This window comes from Macaca fascicularis, chromosome 11, assembly GCF_037993035.2.
Source record: "Macaca fascicularis isolate 582-1 chromosome 11, T2T-MFA8v1.1".
NCBI lineage: Eukaryota > Metazoa > Chordata > Mammalia > Primates > Cercopithecidae > Macaca > Macaca fascicularis.
In genome coordinates, this window is record NC_088385.1 from 17,892,177 (window position 1) to 17,911,300 (window position 19,124).

Below are 19,124 nucleotides of genomic sequence, written 5' to 3' on the forward strand. Positions count from 1 at the left end.
TGGGAGTCCAATTATATGCATATATGTTAGACTGCTTGGTCTTATCCCAGAAATCACTGATGATGTGTTCATTTTTATCTCTTTTACCTCTTTTTTCTCCCTTTTCTTCATTTGGATTGTTTCTATCATTATGTCATCAAGTTGGTCAATTTTTCAGAGTCTAATCTGATGTAAATGCTACACAGTGTATTATTATTTCAGATATTGTATTTTCTATCTCTAGAGATTACATTTGGGTCTCATTTATAACTTTTACTTCTGTCTTCACTCACTATGTTTGTATCTTTCCCCACCTTCTTGAACATATGGAGCATATACATATAATGGCTGTATTAATTTTTGTTGTTTGCTAATGCTAGCATTTGTCATGTTTTTGTCTGTTTCTATTGATTGATTGATTTTTCTTCTATTTATGGATTATATTTTCCTGCTTCTTTTGCTGTGTAGTAATTTTTGACTGGATGCCAGTCACTGTAATTTTTATCTTATTGGGCACAAGATTTTAGTATTTTTTTTACAGTGTGTTGGATTTTTTTCCAGCATAAAATCAAATTACTGGACTCAATTCGATCAATTTCAGGCTGCCTTTTATGCTGTGTTAGAGGTGTCACTCAGCATCCTGGTCTAGCACAAATTTAGACTCACAATTCACACAATGTCCTAATGTCCTGTGTGTAAACACAATGTCTAAGATCCTGTGTATTACTTGTATATTACATGGTCTTTTCAATGTGGCTGGAGGGTATACAAACTATTCTCAACCTTATTTATGCTCCCCCCAAATTATGACCTACTGCTTTTCTGCACCTCTTGCTTCATCCATGGGTAGCATCCTCTTACCATATGATCCATACTAACCCAAAGACCAGAAGGAACTCTTTTGTGCATCTATGGAATTTTCTTTCTGTTAAGTTTCCTTTTTTCAGACATTCTATCCCACAGATTCTTATAAACTTGACATCCCCCAATTCTGATTTTTGTCTCTTCAGCTCAATGAGATGACCAAGTTCTGTGGTGTTTTTGTTTGTTTGTTTGTTTGACAGAGTCTCACTCTGTCACCCAGGCTGGAGTGTAGTGGCATGATTTGGGCTAACTGCAACCTCAGCCTCCTGGGCTCAAGCGATTCTCCTGGCTCAGCCTCAGCAGTAGCTGGGATTAAAGGCATGCACCACCATGCCCAGCTAATTTTTGTGTTTTTAGTAGAGATGGGGTTTTGTCATGTTGCCCAGGCTAGTGTCAAACTCTTGGACTCAAGTGATTCACCTGCCTTGTCTTCCCAAAGTGCTGGGATTACAGCCACCATGCCCAGCTTTTTCTTTTTTCTTTTCTTTTCTTTCTTTCTTCTTTCTTGCTTGCTTTCTTCTTTCTTTCTTTTTCTTTCTTTCTTTCTTTCTTTCTTTCTTTCTTTCTTTCTTTCTTTCTTTCTTTCTTTCTTTCTCTTTCTTTCTTTCTTTCTTTCCTTTCTTTTTTTCTTTCTTTTTCTTTCTTTCTTTCCTTTTCTTTCTTTTTTTGTCTCCTTTTTCTTTCTTTCCTTCCTTTTTCTCTCTTTTTCTTTTTTCTCTTTCATTTTTTTTCTCTCTCTTTCTTTCCTTTTTATTTTTAACTGTACTGCTTCTTGGAACCTGTCACTTGGCAGTAAGCTGAAGCATTCGTAGGGTTTACATCATTTCTTTCCCTCCTTTTGGGGATCAATGCACTGTATTGCTTGTTATTCAATATCTGAAAACCATTGTTCTGTACATTTTATCTGACTTTTTTTCTAGTTGTTTAATATGTGAGAGTAAATCTGGTCCCTGTTATTCTATAATGGCCAAGTGAATATTATGCTTCTCATGCAGAAAATAGAACACTGTCTCTACTTTTTACAAAGGGAATCTTGTTTCCTCAGCATTCATAAAAATGAAGCTCAGCTTCTAAACAACTAGTAATATTAACTTATTTATAATCTTATATTTAGCGAGAAGGCTGGGGCATGAGAGAAATAATCAATTTATATTTGTACAATCTCATGCTCTTCTGTAATTAGTGGTTGAAACTTACGCCAATGGTTGTTTGCTTTTTAATGTCCGGATTTGTATTCACACATCTAGGGTAGTTTCTGATGTTGGTGACTGTGTGTTTAACTTAGTTTTTTGACTCAAGAATGACATCCAAGTATTTCACTATGCTTCCTTATGAGCTTATTTTTAATAGGAATTGGCTGAACTATATTTCCAAGTATAGATATAAGAGAATCAAAGTGACTAATTCTAGAAAATAATGAAATTTCAAAAACAATTTTTATCTGCTTCCATTTCCCCTACATTGTCTAAAAGGACTTTACTGAAAATGCATCATAGCTAAGTTTCCCAATTTGATTCTTTAGTAGGTAGTTGCTTGCAGAAATAGGAATTTTTGACTTTCTTTCTTCCCTCCTGCCCCTTCATTTAAAAAAGAAAATTCCATTTTGTTCTCTTTCCCTTTTTCCTCTAAAAATGATATATGTGGTCCTCTAAACTCCTTCTCATTACCACATTTACCATCATTGTTCATGTCTCTATATTTTGATTCCATGCTATTTCCTTTGCCTAGAATATCTTTACCATATTTCTTTCTTGGATGACTCTCATGGATACTTTAAGGCTCAGATTAGACACCATCAAATAGACTAATTTGTATCAAGTTATGTGTCCAACATGTATAAATATTTGTAATCAGTAAACGAAAACATAAAGTGAATTACCTGCTTTGGTATCTTCCCCGCTGCAGCTCAAGGATAAGAAGTATATAACTGATAAGAGTTCTAGGGGGTGGAGCAAGATGGCCGAATAGGAACAGCTCCAGTCTCCAACTCCCAGCGCGAGCAACACAGAAGACCGGTGATTTCTGCATTTTCAACTGAGGTACTGGGTTCATCTCACTGGGGAGTGCCTGACGATCGGTGCTGGTCAGCTGCTGCGGCCCGACCAGCGAGAGCTGAAGCAGGGCGAGGCATTGCCTCACCTGGGAAGCACAAGGGGGAAGGGAATCCCTTTTCCTAGCCAGGGAAACTGAGACACACAACACCTGGAAAATCGGGTAACTCCCACCCCAATACTGTGCCTTAAGCAAACAGGCACACCAGGAGATCATATCCCACTCCTGGCCGGGAGGGTCCCACACCCACGGAGCCTCCCTCATTGCTAGCACAGCAGTCTGTGATCTACCGGCAAGGCAGCAACGAGGCTGGGGGAGGGGCGCCCGCCATTGCTGAGGCTTAAGTAGGTAAACAAAGCCGCTGGGAAGCTCGAACTGGGTGGAGCTCACAGCAGCTCAAGGAAACCTGCCTGTCTCTGTAGACTCCACCTCTGGGGACAGGGCACAGTAAACTATAACAAACGCAGCAGAAAACTCTGCAGATGCAAACGACTCTGTCTGACAGCTTTGAAGAGAGCAGTGGATCTCCCAACACGGAGGCTGAGATCTGAGAAGGGACAGACTCCCTGCTCAAGCGGGTCCCTGACCCCTGAGCAGCCTAACTGGGAGACATCCCCCACTAGGGGCAGTCTGACATCCCACACCTCACAGGGTGGAGTACACCCCTGAGAGGAAGCTTCCAAAGCAAGAATCAGACAGGTACACTCGCTGTTCAGAAATATTCTATCTTCTGCAGCCTCTGCTGCTGACACCCAGGCAAACAGGGTCTGGAGTGGACCTCAAGCAATCTCCAACAGACCTACAGCTGAGGGTCCTGACTGTTAGAAGGAAAACTATCAAACAGGAAGGACACCTACACCAAAACCCCATCAGTACATCACCATCATCAAAGACCAGAGGCAGATAAAACCACAAAGATGGGGAAAAAGCAGGGCAGAAAAGCTGGAAATTCAAAAAATAAGAGCGCATCTCCCCGGGCAAAGGAGCGCAGCTCATCGCCAGCAACGGATCAAAGCTGGACGGAGAATGACTTTGACGAGATGAGAGAAGAAGGCTTCAGTCCATCAAATTTCTCAGAGCTAAAGGAGGAATTACGTACCCAGCACAAAGAAACTAAAAATCTTGAAAAAAAAGTGGAAGAATTGATGGCTAGAGTAATTAATGCAGAGAAGGTCATAAACGAAATGAAAGAGATGAAAACCATGACACGCGAAATACGTGACAAATGCACAAGCTTCAGTAACCGACTCGATCAACTGGAAGAAAGAGTATCAGCGATTGAGGATCAAATGAATGAAATGAAGCGAGAAGAGAAACCAAAAGAAAAAAGAAGAAAAAGAAATGAACAAAGCCTGCAAGAAGTATGGGATTATGTAAAAAGACCAAATCTACGTCTGATTGGGGTGCCTGAAAGTATGGGATTATGTAAAAAGACCAAATCTACGTCTGATTGGGGTGCCTGAAAGTGAGGGGGAAAATGGAACCAAGTTGGAAAACACTCTTCAGGATATCATCCAGGAGAACTTCCCCAACCTAGTAGGGCAGGCCAACATTCAAATCTAGGAAATACAGAGAACGCCACAAAGATACTCCTTGAGAAGAGCAACTCCAAGACACATAATTGCCAGATTCACCAAAGTTGAAATGAAGGAAAAAATCTTAAGGGCAGCCAGAGAGAAAGGTCGGGTTACCCACAAAGGGAAGCCCATCAGACTAACAGCAGATCTCTCGGCAGAAACTCTACAAGCCAGAAGAGAGTGGAGGCCAATATTCAACATTCTTAAAGAAAAGAATTTTAAACCCAGAATTTCATATCCAGCCAAACTAAGTTTCATAAGTGAAGGAGAAATAAAATCCTTTACAGATAAGCAAATGCTTAGAGATTTTGTCACCACTAGGCCTGCCTTACAAGAGATCCTGAAGGAAGCACTAAACATGGAAAGGAACAACTGGTACCAGCCATTGCAAAAACATGCCAAAATGTAAAGACCATCGAGGCAAGGAAGAAAGTGCATCAACTAACGAGCAAAATAACCAGTTAATATCATAATGGCAGGATCAAGTTCACACGTAACAATATTAACCTTAAATGTAAATGGACTAAATGCTCCAATTAAAAGACACAGACTGGCAAACTGGATAAAGAGTCAAGACCCATCAGTCTGCTGTATTCAGGAGACCCATCTCACACGCAGAGACATACATAGGCTCAAAATAAAGGGATGGAGGAAGATTTACCAAGCAAATGGAGAACAAAAAAAAGCGGGGGTTGCAATACTAGTCTCTGATAAAACAGACTTTAAACCATCAAAGTTCAAAAGAGACAAAGAAGGCCATTACATAATGGTAAAGGGATCAATTCAACAGGAAGAGCTAACTATCCTAAATATATATGCACCCAATACAGGAGCACCCAGATTCATAAAGCAAGTCCTTAGAGACTTACAAAGAGACTTAGACTCCCATACAATAATAATGGGAGACTTCAACACTCCACTGTCAACATTAGACAGATCAACGAGACAGAAAGTTAACAAGGATATCCAGGAATTGAACTCATCTCTGCAGCAAGCAGACCTAATAGACATCTATAGAACTCTCCACCCCAAATCAACAGAATATACATTCTTCTCAGCACCACATCATACTTACTCCAAAATTGACCACGTAATTGGAAGTAAAGCACTCCTCAGCAAATGTACAAGAACAGAAATTATAACAAACTGTCTCTCAGACCACAGTGCAATCAAACTAGAACTCAGGACTAAGAAACTCAATCAAAACCGCTCAACTACATGGAAACTGAACAACCTGCTCCTAAATGACTACTGGGTACATAACGAAATGAAGGCAGAAATAAAGATGTTCTTTGAAACCAATGAGAACAAAGACACAACATACCAGAATCTCTGGGACACATTTAAAGCAGTGTGTAGAGGGAAATTTATAGCACTAAATGCCCACAAGAGAAAGCAGGAAAGATCTAAAATTGACACTCTAACATCGCAATTAAAAGAACTAGAGAAGCAAGAGCAAACACATTCGAAAGCTAGCAGAAGGCAAGAAATAACTAAGATCAGAGCAGAACTGAAGGAGATAGAAACACAAAAAACCCTCCAAAAAATCAATGAATCCAGGAGTTGGTTTTTTGAAAAGATCAACAAAATTGACAGACCACTAGCAAGACTAATAAAGAAGAAAAGAGAGAAGAATCAAATCAACGCAATTAAAAATGATAAAGGGGATATCACTACCGACCCCACAGAAATACAAACTACCATCAGAGAATACTATAAACACCTCTACGCAAATAAACTGGAAAATCTAGAAGAAATGGATAATTTCCTGGACACTTACACTCTTCCAAGACTAAACCAGGAAGAAGTTGAATCCCTGAATAGACCAATAGCAGGCTCTGAAATTGAGGCAATAATTAATAGCCTACCAACCAAAAAAAGTCCAGGACCAGATGGATTCAGAGCTGAATTCTACCAGAGGTACAAGGAGGAGTTGGTACCATTCCTTCTGAAACTATTCCAATCAATAGAAAAAGAGGGAATCCTCCCTAACTCATTTTATGAGGCCAACATCATCCTGATACCAAAGCCTGGCAGAGACACAACAAAAAAAGAGAATTTTAGACCAATATCCCTGATGAACATCGATGCAAAAATCCTCAATAAAGTACTGGCAAACCGGATTCAGCAATACATCAAAAAGCTTATCCACCATGATCAAGTGGGATTCATCCCTGGGATGCAAGGCTGGTTCAACATTCGCAAATCAATAAACATACTCCAGCATATAAACAGAACCAAAGACAAGAACCACTTGATTATCTCAATAGATGCAGAAAAGGCTTTTGACAAAATTCAACAGCCCTTCATGCTAAAAACGCTCAATAAATTCGGTATTGATGGAACGTACCTCAAAATAATAAGAGCTATCTATGACAAACCCACAGCCAATATCATACTGAATGGGCAAAAACTGGAAAAATTTCCTTTGAAAACTGGCACAAGACAGGGATGCCCTCTCTCACCACTCCTATTCAACATAGTGTTGGAAGTTCTGGCTAGGGCAATTAGGCAAGAGAAAGAAATCAAGGGTATTCAGTTAGGAAAAGAAGAAGTCAAATTGTCCCTGTTTGCAGATGACATGATTGTATATTTAGAAAACCCCATTGTCTCAGCCCAAAATCTCCTTAAGCTGATAAGCAACTTCAGCAAAGTCTCAGGATACAAAATTAATGTGCAAAAATCACAAGCATTCTTATACACCAGTAACAGACAAACAGAGAGCCAAATCAGGAATGAACTTCCATTCACAATCGCTTCAAAGAGAATAAAATACCTAGGAATCCAACTTACAAGGGATGTAAAGGACCTCTTCAAGGAGAACTACAAACCACTGCTCAGTGAAATCAAAGAGGACACAAACAAATGGAAGAACATACCATGCTCATGGATAGGAAGAATCAATATCGTGAAAATGGCCATACTGCCCAAGGTAATTTATAGATTCAATGCCATCCCCATCAAGCTACCAACGAGTTTCTTCACAGAATTGGAAAAAACTGCTTTAAAGTTCATATGGAACCAAAAAAGAGCCCGCATCTCCAAGACAATCCTAAGTCAAAAGAACAAAGCTGGAGGCATCACGCTACCTGACTTCAAACTATACTACAAGGCTACAGTAACCAAAACAGCATGGTACTGGTACCAAAACAGAGATATAGACCAATGGAACAGAACAGAGTCCTCAGAAATAATACCACACATCTACAGCCATCTGATCTTTGACAAACCTGAGAGAAACAAGAAATGGGGAAAGGATTCCCTATTTCATAAATGGTGCTGGGAAAATTGGCTAGCCGTACGTAGAAAGCTGAAACTGGATCCTTTCCTTACTCCTTATATGAAAATTAATTCAAGATGGATTAGAGACTTAAATGTTAGACCTAATACCATAAAAACCCTAGAGGAAAACCTAGGTAGTACCATTCAGGACATAGGCATGGGCAAAGACTTCATGTCTAAAACACCAAAAGCAACGGCAGCAAAAGCCAAAATTGACAAATGGGATCTCATTAAACTAAAGAGCTTCTGCACAGCAAAAGAAACTACCTCAGAGTGAACAGGCAACCTACAGAATGGGAGAAAATTTTTGCAATCTACTCATCTGACAAAGGGCTAATATCCAGAACCTACAAAGAACTCAAACAAATTTACAAGAAAAAAACAACCCCATCAAAAAGTGGGCAAAGGATATGAACAGACATTTCTCAAAAGAAGACATTCATACAGCCAACAGACACAGGAAAAAATGCTCATCATCACTGGCCATCAGAGAAATGCAAATCAAAACCACAATGAGATACCATCTCACACCAGTTAGAATGGCGATCATTAAAAAGTCAGGAAACAACAGGTGCTGGAGAGGATGTGGAGAAATAGGAACACTTTTACACTGTTGGTGGGATTGTAAACTAGTTCAACCATTATGGAAAACAGTATGGCGATTCCTCAAGGATCTAGAACTAGATGTACCATATGACCCAGCCATCCCATTACTGGGGATATACCCAAAGGATTATAAATTATGCTGCTATAAAGACACATGCACACGTATGTTTATTGCGGCACTATTCACAATAGCAAAGTCTTGGAATCAACCCAAATGTCCATCAGTGACAGATTGGATTAAGAAAATGTGGCACATATACACCATGGAATACTATGCAGCGATAAAAAAGGATGAGTTTGTGTCCTTTGTAGGGACATGGATGCAGCTGGAAACCATCATTCTTAGCAAACTATCACAAGAACAGAAAACCAAACACCGCATGTTCTCACTCATAGGTGGGAACTGAACAATGAGATCACTTGGACTCAGGAAGGGGAACATCACACACCGGGGCCTATCATGGGGAGGGGGGAGGGGGGAGGGGGGAGGGATTGCATTGGGAGTTATACCTGATGTAAATGACGAGTTGATGGGTGCAGCACACCAAGGCACAAGTATACATATGTAACAAACCTGCACGTTATGCACATGTACCCTACACCTTAAAGTATAATAATAATAAATTTAAAAAAAAAAAAAGAAGTATATAACTGATAATAATGCGGAGTCTAGAATCCAACCTTTTTACTCTTTGGGTTCAAATCCTGGTTCTACCCACTAAATAGCTATGCAAAATTGGCTTTACTACATTTTTCTGCTTGTGACTCAATATCTTTATCTCTATAATTGTGCTTACAGTACTAGTCTTGCACAGAGTGATTGTGAAGATTTGATAATATATAAAGCACCTAAAATAGCACCTAAAGACTCCAAAAGCAGCTATTCTAATCAACAGGAGCTAATTTTTTTTTAATATCAGGTTCACTGATTTGTCAATTTTGCAATTCAGTTGTCTCCTCGCGTCTCCCTTCAAATTATAAATGTTTCATGTTATCACAAGAAAGATTACCCAAATATGACAGAATGAGAAAATTATGCTTTTTATTATAGTCACATAAAATAAAGTCAGTTACACCAAGTTGTCCAAATGCATTGGTGAATTAATGCCTCCAACTCTTACAAATTTTAATACATATATCTATGCATTTATAAATACATACATATGTAAAAGATATATATTTTCTACTAAAATAAAGTACCCAAATCTTGGTATATAGGGGCATAATGGGGGAGAAAAGAATCACAAAGTTTTACCAGTTGTAGACTGTACTTTCAGAATACAAGAATCTGTTTTAGACACATTTATTCAGCTGTAATGAACTTTAATCACCCATTGTTTTCCGAATTTTCCTAAGTGAGTTAATGTATCCAAAATATCAAAACAAATTATGTGGCAGACTTAATGAATCAGAGGCCAATTTTTCTTACTGTACCTGACTCAAAGCCTAGACTTCCCAATGGAGGCATGGTTAAGCTCCATTCTTAATTTTCTTGTTTTTTGGACTATGGTTTTGCTGCTAAGGTGATAAACAAATAAGATGTCTCTAATTCTACATCTTCTACTAGCATTCGATAAAGTCAGGGTTTGGTGAAAAGATTTCCAATGTTTTTACATCACCCTGACTTGATGAAAAAAGGCCCAGCAGGGTCTGAATTTCCTGCTGCCTTTGTTACAGCAAAAATACTGTTTGAGCCACGGAAGGAGAATTAGGGTGTAATGATCAATAGATCGTTGAGAGAACCAACTCAAATTGAAACGAATTCTCTGTTATAGTGAAAAACATTAGTGAGAAGATGCTTGAACTTAAGAACAAAATAAAATGTTAAAGAAAACCTAGATGATATTGGATAATTCAGAAAATCTTCACTTCAGACAGAACTAGAGTTCTTTCTATTTCAGAACTAGAGTTCTTTCTATTTCCTGTTCCAATAGCTCAGCTTCTTCTCCTGTGTTTTTACTGTATTTTCTGCTATCTTAGACTTTTAAGACAATTATTTGTAGTATCTGACAAGAAATTGAATTTTTAAATGCCTTTGAAAAAACTTCAGCCTACTTAAGCAAGGTGAAGATGCCTAAAAATAGCTTAATATAAACCAGTCATTTCGGAATCTCTGCTGATTACATGTTCAAATGCCATTAGAGTGTATCTTTATTCAAGCAGGAAAGGAAGAAGTTGTTAGCACTGAAATTGCATAAAACACGCTAAAACTTCCCAACCTACGGGAGGCTGGGAACAATGGGAAGCCCAGACATTTCCCAGAATCAAAACAAAGAATGCAATATTTCGTTTTATTTTTGAAAGGGGAACAGAAGGGGAAGAGTGTTTCCAATTATGTGGTCCACCTCAGCTGGGCTGCCTAACTACTGATTTTGGTGAGCATCTTGTTAATGGCTTGCTTGACGTGCGTGGTGGAGCTGCGTCGCCTCGTCTTGCCCTGCACCATCCTCCGGCGACGCACCTCTCGACACAGCTCATAGAATATCTCTGTGATATTCCCTTCTCCAGTGCAGGCAGAACACTCGTAAAAAGCACAAGCCAACTCTGTGGCCAGCTTCTCTCCTTCTTCTGTGCTAACCTGCCTGGAGTGGTCCAAGTCAGCTTTGTTTCCAACCAAGATGAGAGTCACATTCTTGGGCTTTTTGATCTCATCTAGGATGTTCTTAAGTGGCAGCACTTCCTCAAAACTTCCTCGGTCAGTAATGTCATAGACCAGCACAAAGCCTTCCCCCCATCGCATGTGTCCTTCCCTCTGAATGGTATCTTCCTGTTGGCAAAGAAAAATGGCCGTCAAGAGACCTGGAAATAATCAAAATAGATGGATGCTGGTAATACTGACAGTAATCCCTTAATTACTATTCTTTATATCCAAAGTCATTAAAATGTCGTGGTACTCTAATTGTACAAACTTTCTAAATAAGTTTTAAATACAGTCATTACTTATTCATCTCAACATATTTCAGGGAACTAAATATTTTCTAATTCAATAGATTTTACCTTTCTGCTTTTATTTTTTTTCTTGCCATATCATTAAATCTGTAATCATAAGAACCAAAAAGAAATTATAACCTTAGTTAAGCACATCACTTTTGAGACTTTTCATCACGATTAAGGAATTAGCAATTTTTTAACAGACAAGTAGCCCCTATCCCACCTTTTAAGTATCATAATTAGAGTCAAAGTTTAACAAGATGCCATTTTGGTTTGTTTATTACTTTTTTGGTTTGTTGTTTGTTTTAATTTTCTCTTTCTTCAGATTATAGACAATTAACTTCCAGTAAAACTGTGACAAACTATTTAGAGAATCCAACTCTATGCTAAAGGATTTGACTTTTTTCCTTTTCCTATCTCAGAGCCCCCAAAATGTCATGTAGTACCAATGACAGAAACTCTATTATAGAACTGATTCTCAAAGTGGGTTATCATTCCTTCATAGTAAAGTGGCATGTATGATTTGAAAAAGCATTGCCTTCCCAGGTTCAAATGACTTCTGGAGGCATGCACTTCCCTGCTGCCTCTCTTCAGAATCAGTGCTCTGTGAAGGTCAGAGAATAAGTAGGTGGTAATGAGATGGAAAAGTGGGTAATTCATTTCGAGAACATTTATTGGTTTAAACACTTTGATTCAAGTCTTTTTGGGCATCACAGGTCATTGATAAAGTACCATGGAAAACTTCAGCTTTCTGTCATTCCAGTGGCCATTTCTTTTTTCTTTTTTTTTTTTTTTGAGACGGAGTCCCGCTCAGTTGCCCAGGCTGGAGTGCAGTGGTGCGATCTGGGCTCACTGCAAGCTTTGCCTCCCGGGTTCACGCCATTCTCCTGCCTCAGCCTCCCGAGTATCTGGGACTACAGGTGCCCACCACCACACCTGGCTAATTTTTTGTATTTTTAGTAGAGATGGGATTTCACTGTGTTAGCCAGGATGGTCTCGATCTCCTGACCTCATGATCCTCCTGTCTCAGCCTCCCAAAGTGCTGGGATTACAGGTGGGAGCCACTGCGTCCCGCCGGTGACCATTTCTATACCTGAAAACTAAACCTACCTATGAACCCTTTTGTAATCTCAGAAGTGACTGACCTAATACCAAATACTATAAGAAAGACACCTAAAATAAAGTATTCTGAAACAAACAAACTTATATGACATCATGTAAGTTTAGAATACAATATATACTAAATCTCTTTCTTAAAGACTCACACATACGCATGTTAGAGGTTTTGAGAATTCTTTCAGTAAACACACCTGTTTAACTTCAGTTGAGCATTTCAAAACACATTTGACTATGAAAACTTATTAATATCTTGGTATGCCACAAAATATAGGTGAGTGAGTCTAACCTAGATGATATGTGAATATTATAGTATGTTCAAAACCCTCTTGAAACACTGGGCAGTTTACATAAGGATGCGTATACAGATATTTACAAATACATTAATATATAAACTGACTAGTTAATTAGAGAAAAAGGTTTTAGGCATGCAAAATTTAGTTGAAGAAAAGTGCCTTATTTTTATTCATAGCATAGATTTCTCAGTTTTAGTTGATCCAGAAAAAATATTTTAGCTGAACTCTTTATTCACCTGACCAGCAGTGTCTAGTATCTCCATGGAAACAACTTCATCATCGATGGTTGCTTGGTGTCGGTAGGTTGATTCTAAGGGAACGAGCAAATAAAAAAGGCAAAAAGGTAAATACATGCAAGATTTAATTTGATCGTTAAAACTGAAAATGGGCATGGGAAAAGTATTCCTGATTTTACAGCATAAGGAACTGTGTAGTCTAGGAAGGAGAGGATGGATGTGCAAAAATGTAGAATCTTCATACTTAGCTCCCGGGCATACCAAGTTCTAACATGGGTGCCGCCAACTTTCAGAATATAGAATAGGGGGAATCTCTTTGCATCTTTGCTACCCTATCCTTTCCTCTTTTTTTTTTTTTTTTTTTTTTGACAGGGCTCTGTTGCAAAAAAAAAAAAGCTCTGTTGCAAAAAAAAAAGCTCTGTTGCACAGGCTGGAGTGCGGTAGTGCGATATCAGCTCACTGAAACCCGGGTTTCAAGCAACTCTCTTGTCTCAGCCTCCCAAGTACCTGGGATTACAGGTGCCTGCCGCAACACCCAGTTAATTTTTGTATCTTTAGTGGAGACGAGGTTTCACCATGTTGGCCAGGCTGGTCTTGAACTCCTGTCCTCAAGTGATCCTCCCGCCTTGGCCTCCCAAAGTGCTGGGATTAAGGCCTCAGCCACCGTGCCTGGCCCTATCCTTTCCTCTGAAGATTCCATTTTATTTTTCTGAAAAGACAGGTCCCTGGTGCTCTTTTCCTTCTATAATGAGACCTCCACAATGTAAATTGAGAAGGTGATCTTCACAAAATGCCTTGGTACTTCTAAAAATCTAGTTTCTGGAAACTGCTGTTTCTAACAAGATAACATACCAAGAGAAGCTACCAATTTCCTTTCAAACCTCAACTCTGGAAATGTAACAGATATTACCAGGAGGTGAATGGTTCTTGCCAAATGATGTAAAACTATAAGAAACTCAAGGGGTAGTAAAAGGTGGTTAGACCCCAGATTGGTGAGGAACGGTAATCCAAAGTAGAGGAGGGTTGGGCAGCATGGAGGGGAGGTGGAACTATATGGAGTCCTCTTGCTCATGCTGCCTCTTCAAAGCAGAAAAATGGCAGATGCTCAGTACCAGCTGGAGGCTGGTGGATCAACAGCAGAGTGGTCACCAAGCTATGTGAGGGGAAGGAGAAGTTAGCAGGTGCAAGAAGACTGGGTGGCCCTGCGTATGCCCCTCATCACATAAAATGGAAACCACAGGTCAAAAATAAGTGCCAACTGGTGCTTCTCTGTATGAAAACTAGAATAATAGAAAGAAAGAACCAAATGAATGACCTGATGAGATTCAGGTTGAGGAACTCTCTCAGAAGTGTCAGTAAGTATAAGTAAGTAAAACAAAGGAACATGTAAAAGTAAAATTTAATAAGAGGTATGGATAATAGAACAAGAAATCTTAATATCCTTTATAAAATGAGCCTCAAAGGAGAGAATAAAATACATACAGGAGTGGAAATTATTGAGGTTGTAATGGCTGAGAATTTCCCTACATGAGAGAACAATGAAAGATTTAAGATTAAAGGAACTAGCAGGACACATGAGGAAAAAGTTCCATATTTAAACCTATTACAACAAAATTTAAGGATATCAATGACAAAAAATGTCTACAGGGATTTAGGGAATAAAACACATCACCTACAAAAAGATACGACTCAGATCGATGTAGAACTTTTTGCCAGTGAAACTGAATTCAAGATGTCCATGAAAACAATAAAACTACATCAAAATCAATCTGGCATTAGAATTCTAGATGATTCTATCAGTATATCAGGGTGAAGATGGGGGAAAAGGCCAGAAACAAGTATGTGTGAACTAATGTACTTGTCTGATTCCAGAAGATGATATAACTCTTAAAAATCTAGAAAAAGTCAACTCAATAAATTAGAAGAGAAGAAACAGAATACATTCAAGACAACATAAGAAAAGAAAATAAAAAACATCCTGAAAAAGAAATCAAAACCAGAGCATGGTATTTGAAAAGATATAAAAAGAGGGCAGAGCTGTAAAGATCTGACGATATTGCCATTAAATTAGGAAAGACAATGCAATTAAAATTTAGCATAAAAAGAGGAAAGTGTACGTTCTGCTGAAATAAAAACAAAATAATACGAAGTTTATAAGCAATAATTTCAAGCTCATGAATTCTGGGAGAAAAATACAGTATCACTAGCATTATTCTGTATCAGCAAAACCCATGTAGGAGAGGTGAGAGAAAACAGGAAGCTACTCCCAATAGTAGTAAAATAAATAATATTTAGGAAGTAATAAAAATATACAAAACCCTTCAAAACCCTCCAAAAACAAAAACAAAAATTTTCTAGAATAGAAAATTTTAGAACTTTATAACAGTAAATAAAGACTTGAATAAATAAGAAAATCCTCGGAAAATGGAGAAACAACATTTTTAAAACATGTCAGTTTTCCCCAAAATTAATCTAGAATTTAACGCAATTCAAATGAAATGTCCAGGTAGACTTTTTGAGAAGCTCAAGAAATTTATTTAAGATTATATAATACTATATAACATTACTTGAAACAGTGTGGTACTAATATCAGAATGCACAAATTTACCAAGGCCTTAACAATAGACTCATATAGGAACTTAGTATATGACTGAGGTGGCACCACAAGTCCCTTAGGAAAATAATAAATGGTTCAAACAGTAGCATTCGGATTAGAACCAATAAGAAAGAACTGGCCACTAAATGCACAAAATAAAGCTGGGCTTCTAGGGCGTATATTAAAAGTAAATCTGGATGAATTAGAGATCTAAACTCACCTAGATTTGAAGAGCGAAACCTAAAGTTAAAAAAATTAAAAGTAAGAAAATATAAAAGCTCATGCACAGACCAAAAAAAAAACGAGACAAAAAACAAATGGGTTGACTACATTAAAATTAAGAATTTTGTGCAATATTAAATAGGCTAAAGACTGGAGAATATATTTGTAATATCATAAGCAAAAAGTTGATTAATATCTAAGGTATGAAAGAAATTTTAGAAATTAAAAAGATAAGTGAACAGGAAAGAAATACGGCCAAAGTATACAAAGAGGAAATTCACAGAGGAGGATGCCCAATTAGTGAAAACATATATCAAATGATGTTTTACCTGCTTACTTACCAGAGAGAAGCTTATAAAATGATTTTATGACAAAAAGATTGGCAAAAATTATAAAACTAGGTAATATAATGCCTGACTAGGTTACAGGCAGCTTCTCTACACCGGCAGTGAGAGCGTAGACTGGTACATCGTTTTGAAGAGCAATTCACTAGAGCTTGATGTGGGCATACCTTATGATTCAGCAATCTCCCTCTCAGGTACATGCACTAGAAAAAACCTGGTCCAGGTTCTTACAGCACTAGGCCTCCAAGTGTAGTGCCTGAACCAGTAACATCCAGCTCACCTAGGAACTTGTTAGAAATGCAAATTCTCAGGCTCCACCCCAGACCTATGGGCAATCTGTGTTCTAACAAGTCCCCCAGGTGATTATGGTGCATGCTAAAGTTTGAGAACCACCGATTTAAAGGTATGTTTTCCCTAGTGACATTAGCAGTAGCTCATATTGGAGGCAACTTAGGTGTTTATCATTGGGGAGATTAGTTAAATGTGGCATAGCAAAGAATACCATGTAGAAAACTAGAAGTAAATAGAGAAAAATGCATGGATCTTAAAAATATCAGATTTGGTTCTAATGATTAGAAGTGTATGTATATATAAATATATAAAATTTATATAAATTTAAAAAATATATATACAGAACACTATTTTCCCTAAGTAAACATATAGTAATAGCTAGCACATACTGCTTCTATTTGAACAACTGTTCTAAACACTTTATTTATGTTAACTCATTAATCCTCACAAATATCCAGTGAAGTATATACTGCTATCAGCTCCATTTTACAAGAAGCAGCTAAGCCATAACAAGATTAAATAACTTGCCAAAAGTCACACTGACAATAAATGGTAGAGGTGAGATTTGAGTCAGGGAAGATCAGCTTTGGAGCTCCGGCTTTTAAATATCATGCTTAGTTTCAAACACACTAGACTCTGCACTTAAGGCAAAGAGGAGGGCAGTGGGTGTCAAAATAAGGGATGAAGGGGAAGAGAAAGTGGAATAATATAAGGCCTCCCATACACTAATAATAGCATAACACCATGAAAAAGAGTAGTATGATTAACATAATTATTAACTCAATTCTTTGTACCCAAACTACCCAAATCATTAACCAACCAACCAACCCAATAAACTCGGAAGTTTCTGCTCCCATGGGGGTAGCCTGTAAGCCAATGGTTTTATAATTATTTTTTCTATCTACCTCATGTTTCTGACTTTCATTTCATCAACTATTTTGTAGTCCTTTTTTGATCACTGTTTTCTCTTACTTTACTGTAAATATAATCTGTCCAAAACACAAACTGTAGAATGCAGCTTCGCCAGCCATATCCTTGCCTTCTACTTCCATCAGCACTGTGTAGTGATCATTGGCCACAGGCATGGCACATTGCTCAAGTATTTTCCAAAAAGTAAAATTTTAAAATTAGATTATGTTCAATATTTTAATAAGTGTATTTTACGTTATTGTCATTCTCCTAGAATATGTAATCCATACATGGCATATCATAGTGATTCGCAATTTCAGAATATTCCGTCCCCCCTACTCTTTTACGTTAAATGGGAGATTATAGTTTTGTATGATTTAATGCTCTAAAATACTATTTACAGCAGCCACTTGTCTCCAAGTGTTCTCTCAATAATTTTCTTTTTGTATCTTCAGTGCCCCAGCGTGAGGAAGAGCAGCCCAGACGGCATCACACATGCTGGGGGGCCATGCCCTTTGGCTTCTCCCTCTGCTGTTCTTTAGTGTCCTTTGTACTGACTTCCCTTTTAGAAAGACTGGCATCAGCCCCAGAGACTGGAAAACAGAGTTCTGGGCTCTATTCCATCTCTTTGCACTAAAAGTTGTCTGAGAGACAGGGACATTTTTCTCTGCTGCTTCCATGATAAATAGGATATGTATTTCAATCACAGAATGCCACAGTAGGGGGGAAATGGAATACAATAAAAATTGTATGAAGTTGTGTGATTCTTTGGTTATTCGTTAACTGAAACAAAAAGGATAAAATGCAGGATATGAGAGAATGTCTGCCCCAGACATAGCAGCGGGTGGTAGCAGTGATTTTGTCTACGCTGAATACTGGTTTCATACCATTTTAAGAAATTTTTCTTTCAGCTTCTCTCTCTCATTAGAAGCCCACTTTCTCTATGTGTAAAACAATGGAAGTATTGCCCCAAAAGGCAAAGTGTCTATGTGCTAACTCTTCCAGAGTTAACTCTAAAAAAATGTACTAAGTAGTTTTTGAAATTAGACTCCGCTACGCATCTTAACACATAAAAGAAAATGTGTATGTATTTGTTTGGTGGATATTCTTTTGATTTTGTTCATACTAAACAAAAATAATAAATCGAGCCTTTTTTGTGAAGGGTGGGGGGATGATTATTTAGGAGATAGATCCAAATGAACCAAAATATTGTATACTGTAAGACAAATATGAGTTTCAAAATGGAATGAGGCATTAAAAGTTACACTTGAATTTCACTGTATATGAGAGATGTATAATTTAAAATCTGCACTCACTAGTAGTCTAATAACTAGAAGTATATTTTATGTACTCTAAGAGGAGTTGATGCTCAAAGGGATGTTGCATGTGGTTAATCTTTTTACTGATTTAGCTTTTGTTTTTGCAAATTTCAACACATTAGTATGGACACTTAGCCAGCACAGTAACAACAGCAGTTAGTCACGCTGATTTATGCCAGAATGGAAATTGTACTGAGTTGAGTTCTATTCCTAGTCTAACCACAACTGGACACGTAATTTTGATTAAATTTACTTCTTTGTACCTGTTTCCTTATTTGTCAAATGACAATCTCCAAGTTCCTTGCAGTGCCAATATTAAATAACTAAACAATTCTATGAGTTGGCTAAGCACTTCTGCTTTAGAATCTGGTTAAGATCATTTGTTCTGGGTGTATCTATTTTCGTATGAACCATCCAAGCAGCAGGAGTTGTAAGGCAGGCAAGAAGAACCAATCACAGAACCAAGGAACGAGTGGGTCTGATGTCTCCTGATGCCCATCCTCA

At 38.0% G+C, this 19,124-nt stretch overlaps 1 protein-coding gene across 5 annotated transcripts in view; it reads right to left on the bottom strand.

Moving 5' to 3' along the window:
• Positions 1-9,377: 9,377 nt before the first annotated feature.
• RERG (RAS like estrogen regulated growth inhibitor) overlaps positions 9,378-19,124 on the bottom strand; it is a 113,768-nt gene continuing 104,021 nt past the window's right edge. For all 5 annotated transcript variants that reach the window (XM_005570242.4, XM_005570241.4, XM_074006323.1 and 2 more), the window contains 2 exons: positions 12,940-13,013; positions 9,378-11,127 (listed from right to left, as the gene is read on the bottom strand). In XM_005570242.4, coding sequence (XP_005570299.1) covers positions 10,720-11,127; positions 12,940-13,013 — 482 coding nt within the window. In that variant the 3' untranslated portion in view covers positions 9,378-10,719. The remainder of the gene's footprint in view (positions 11,128-12,939; positions 13,014-19,124) is intronic.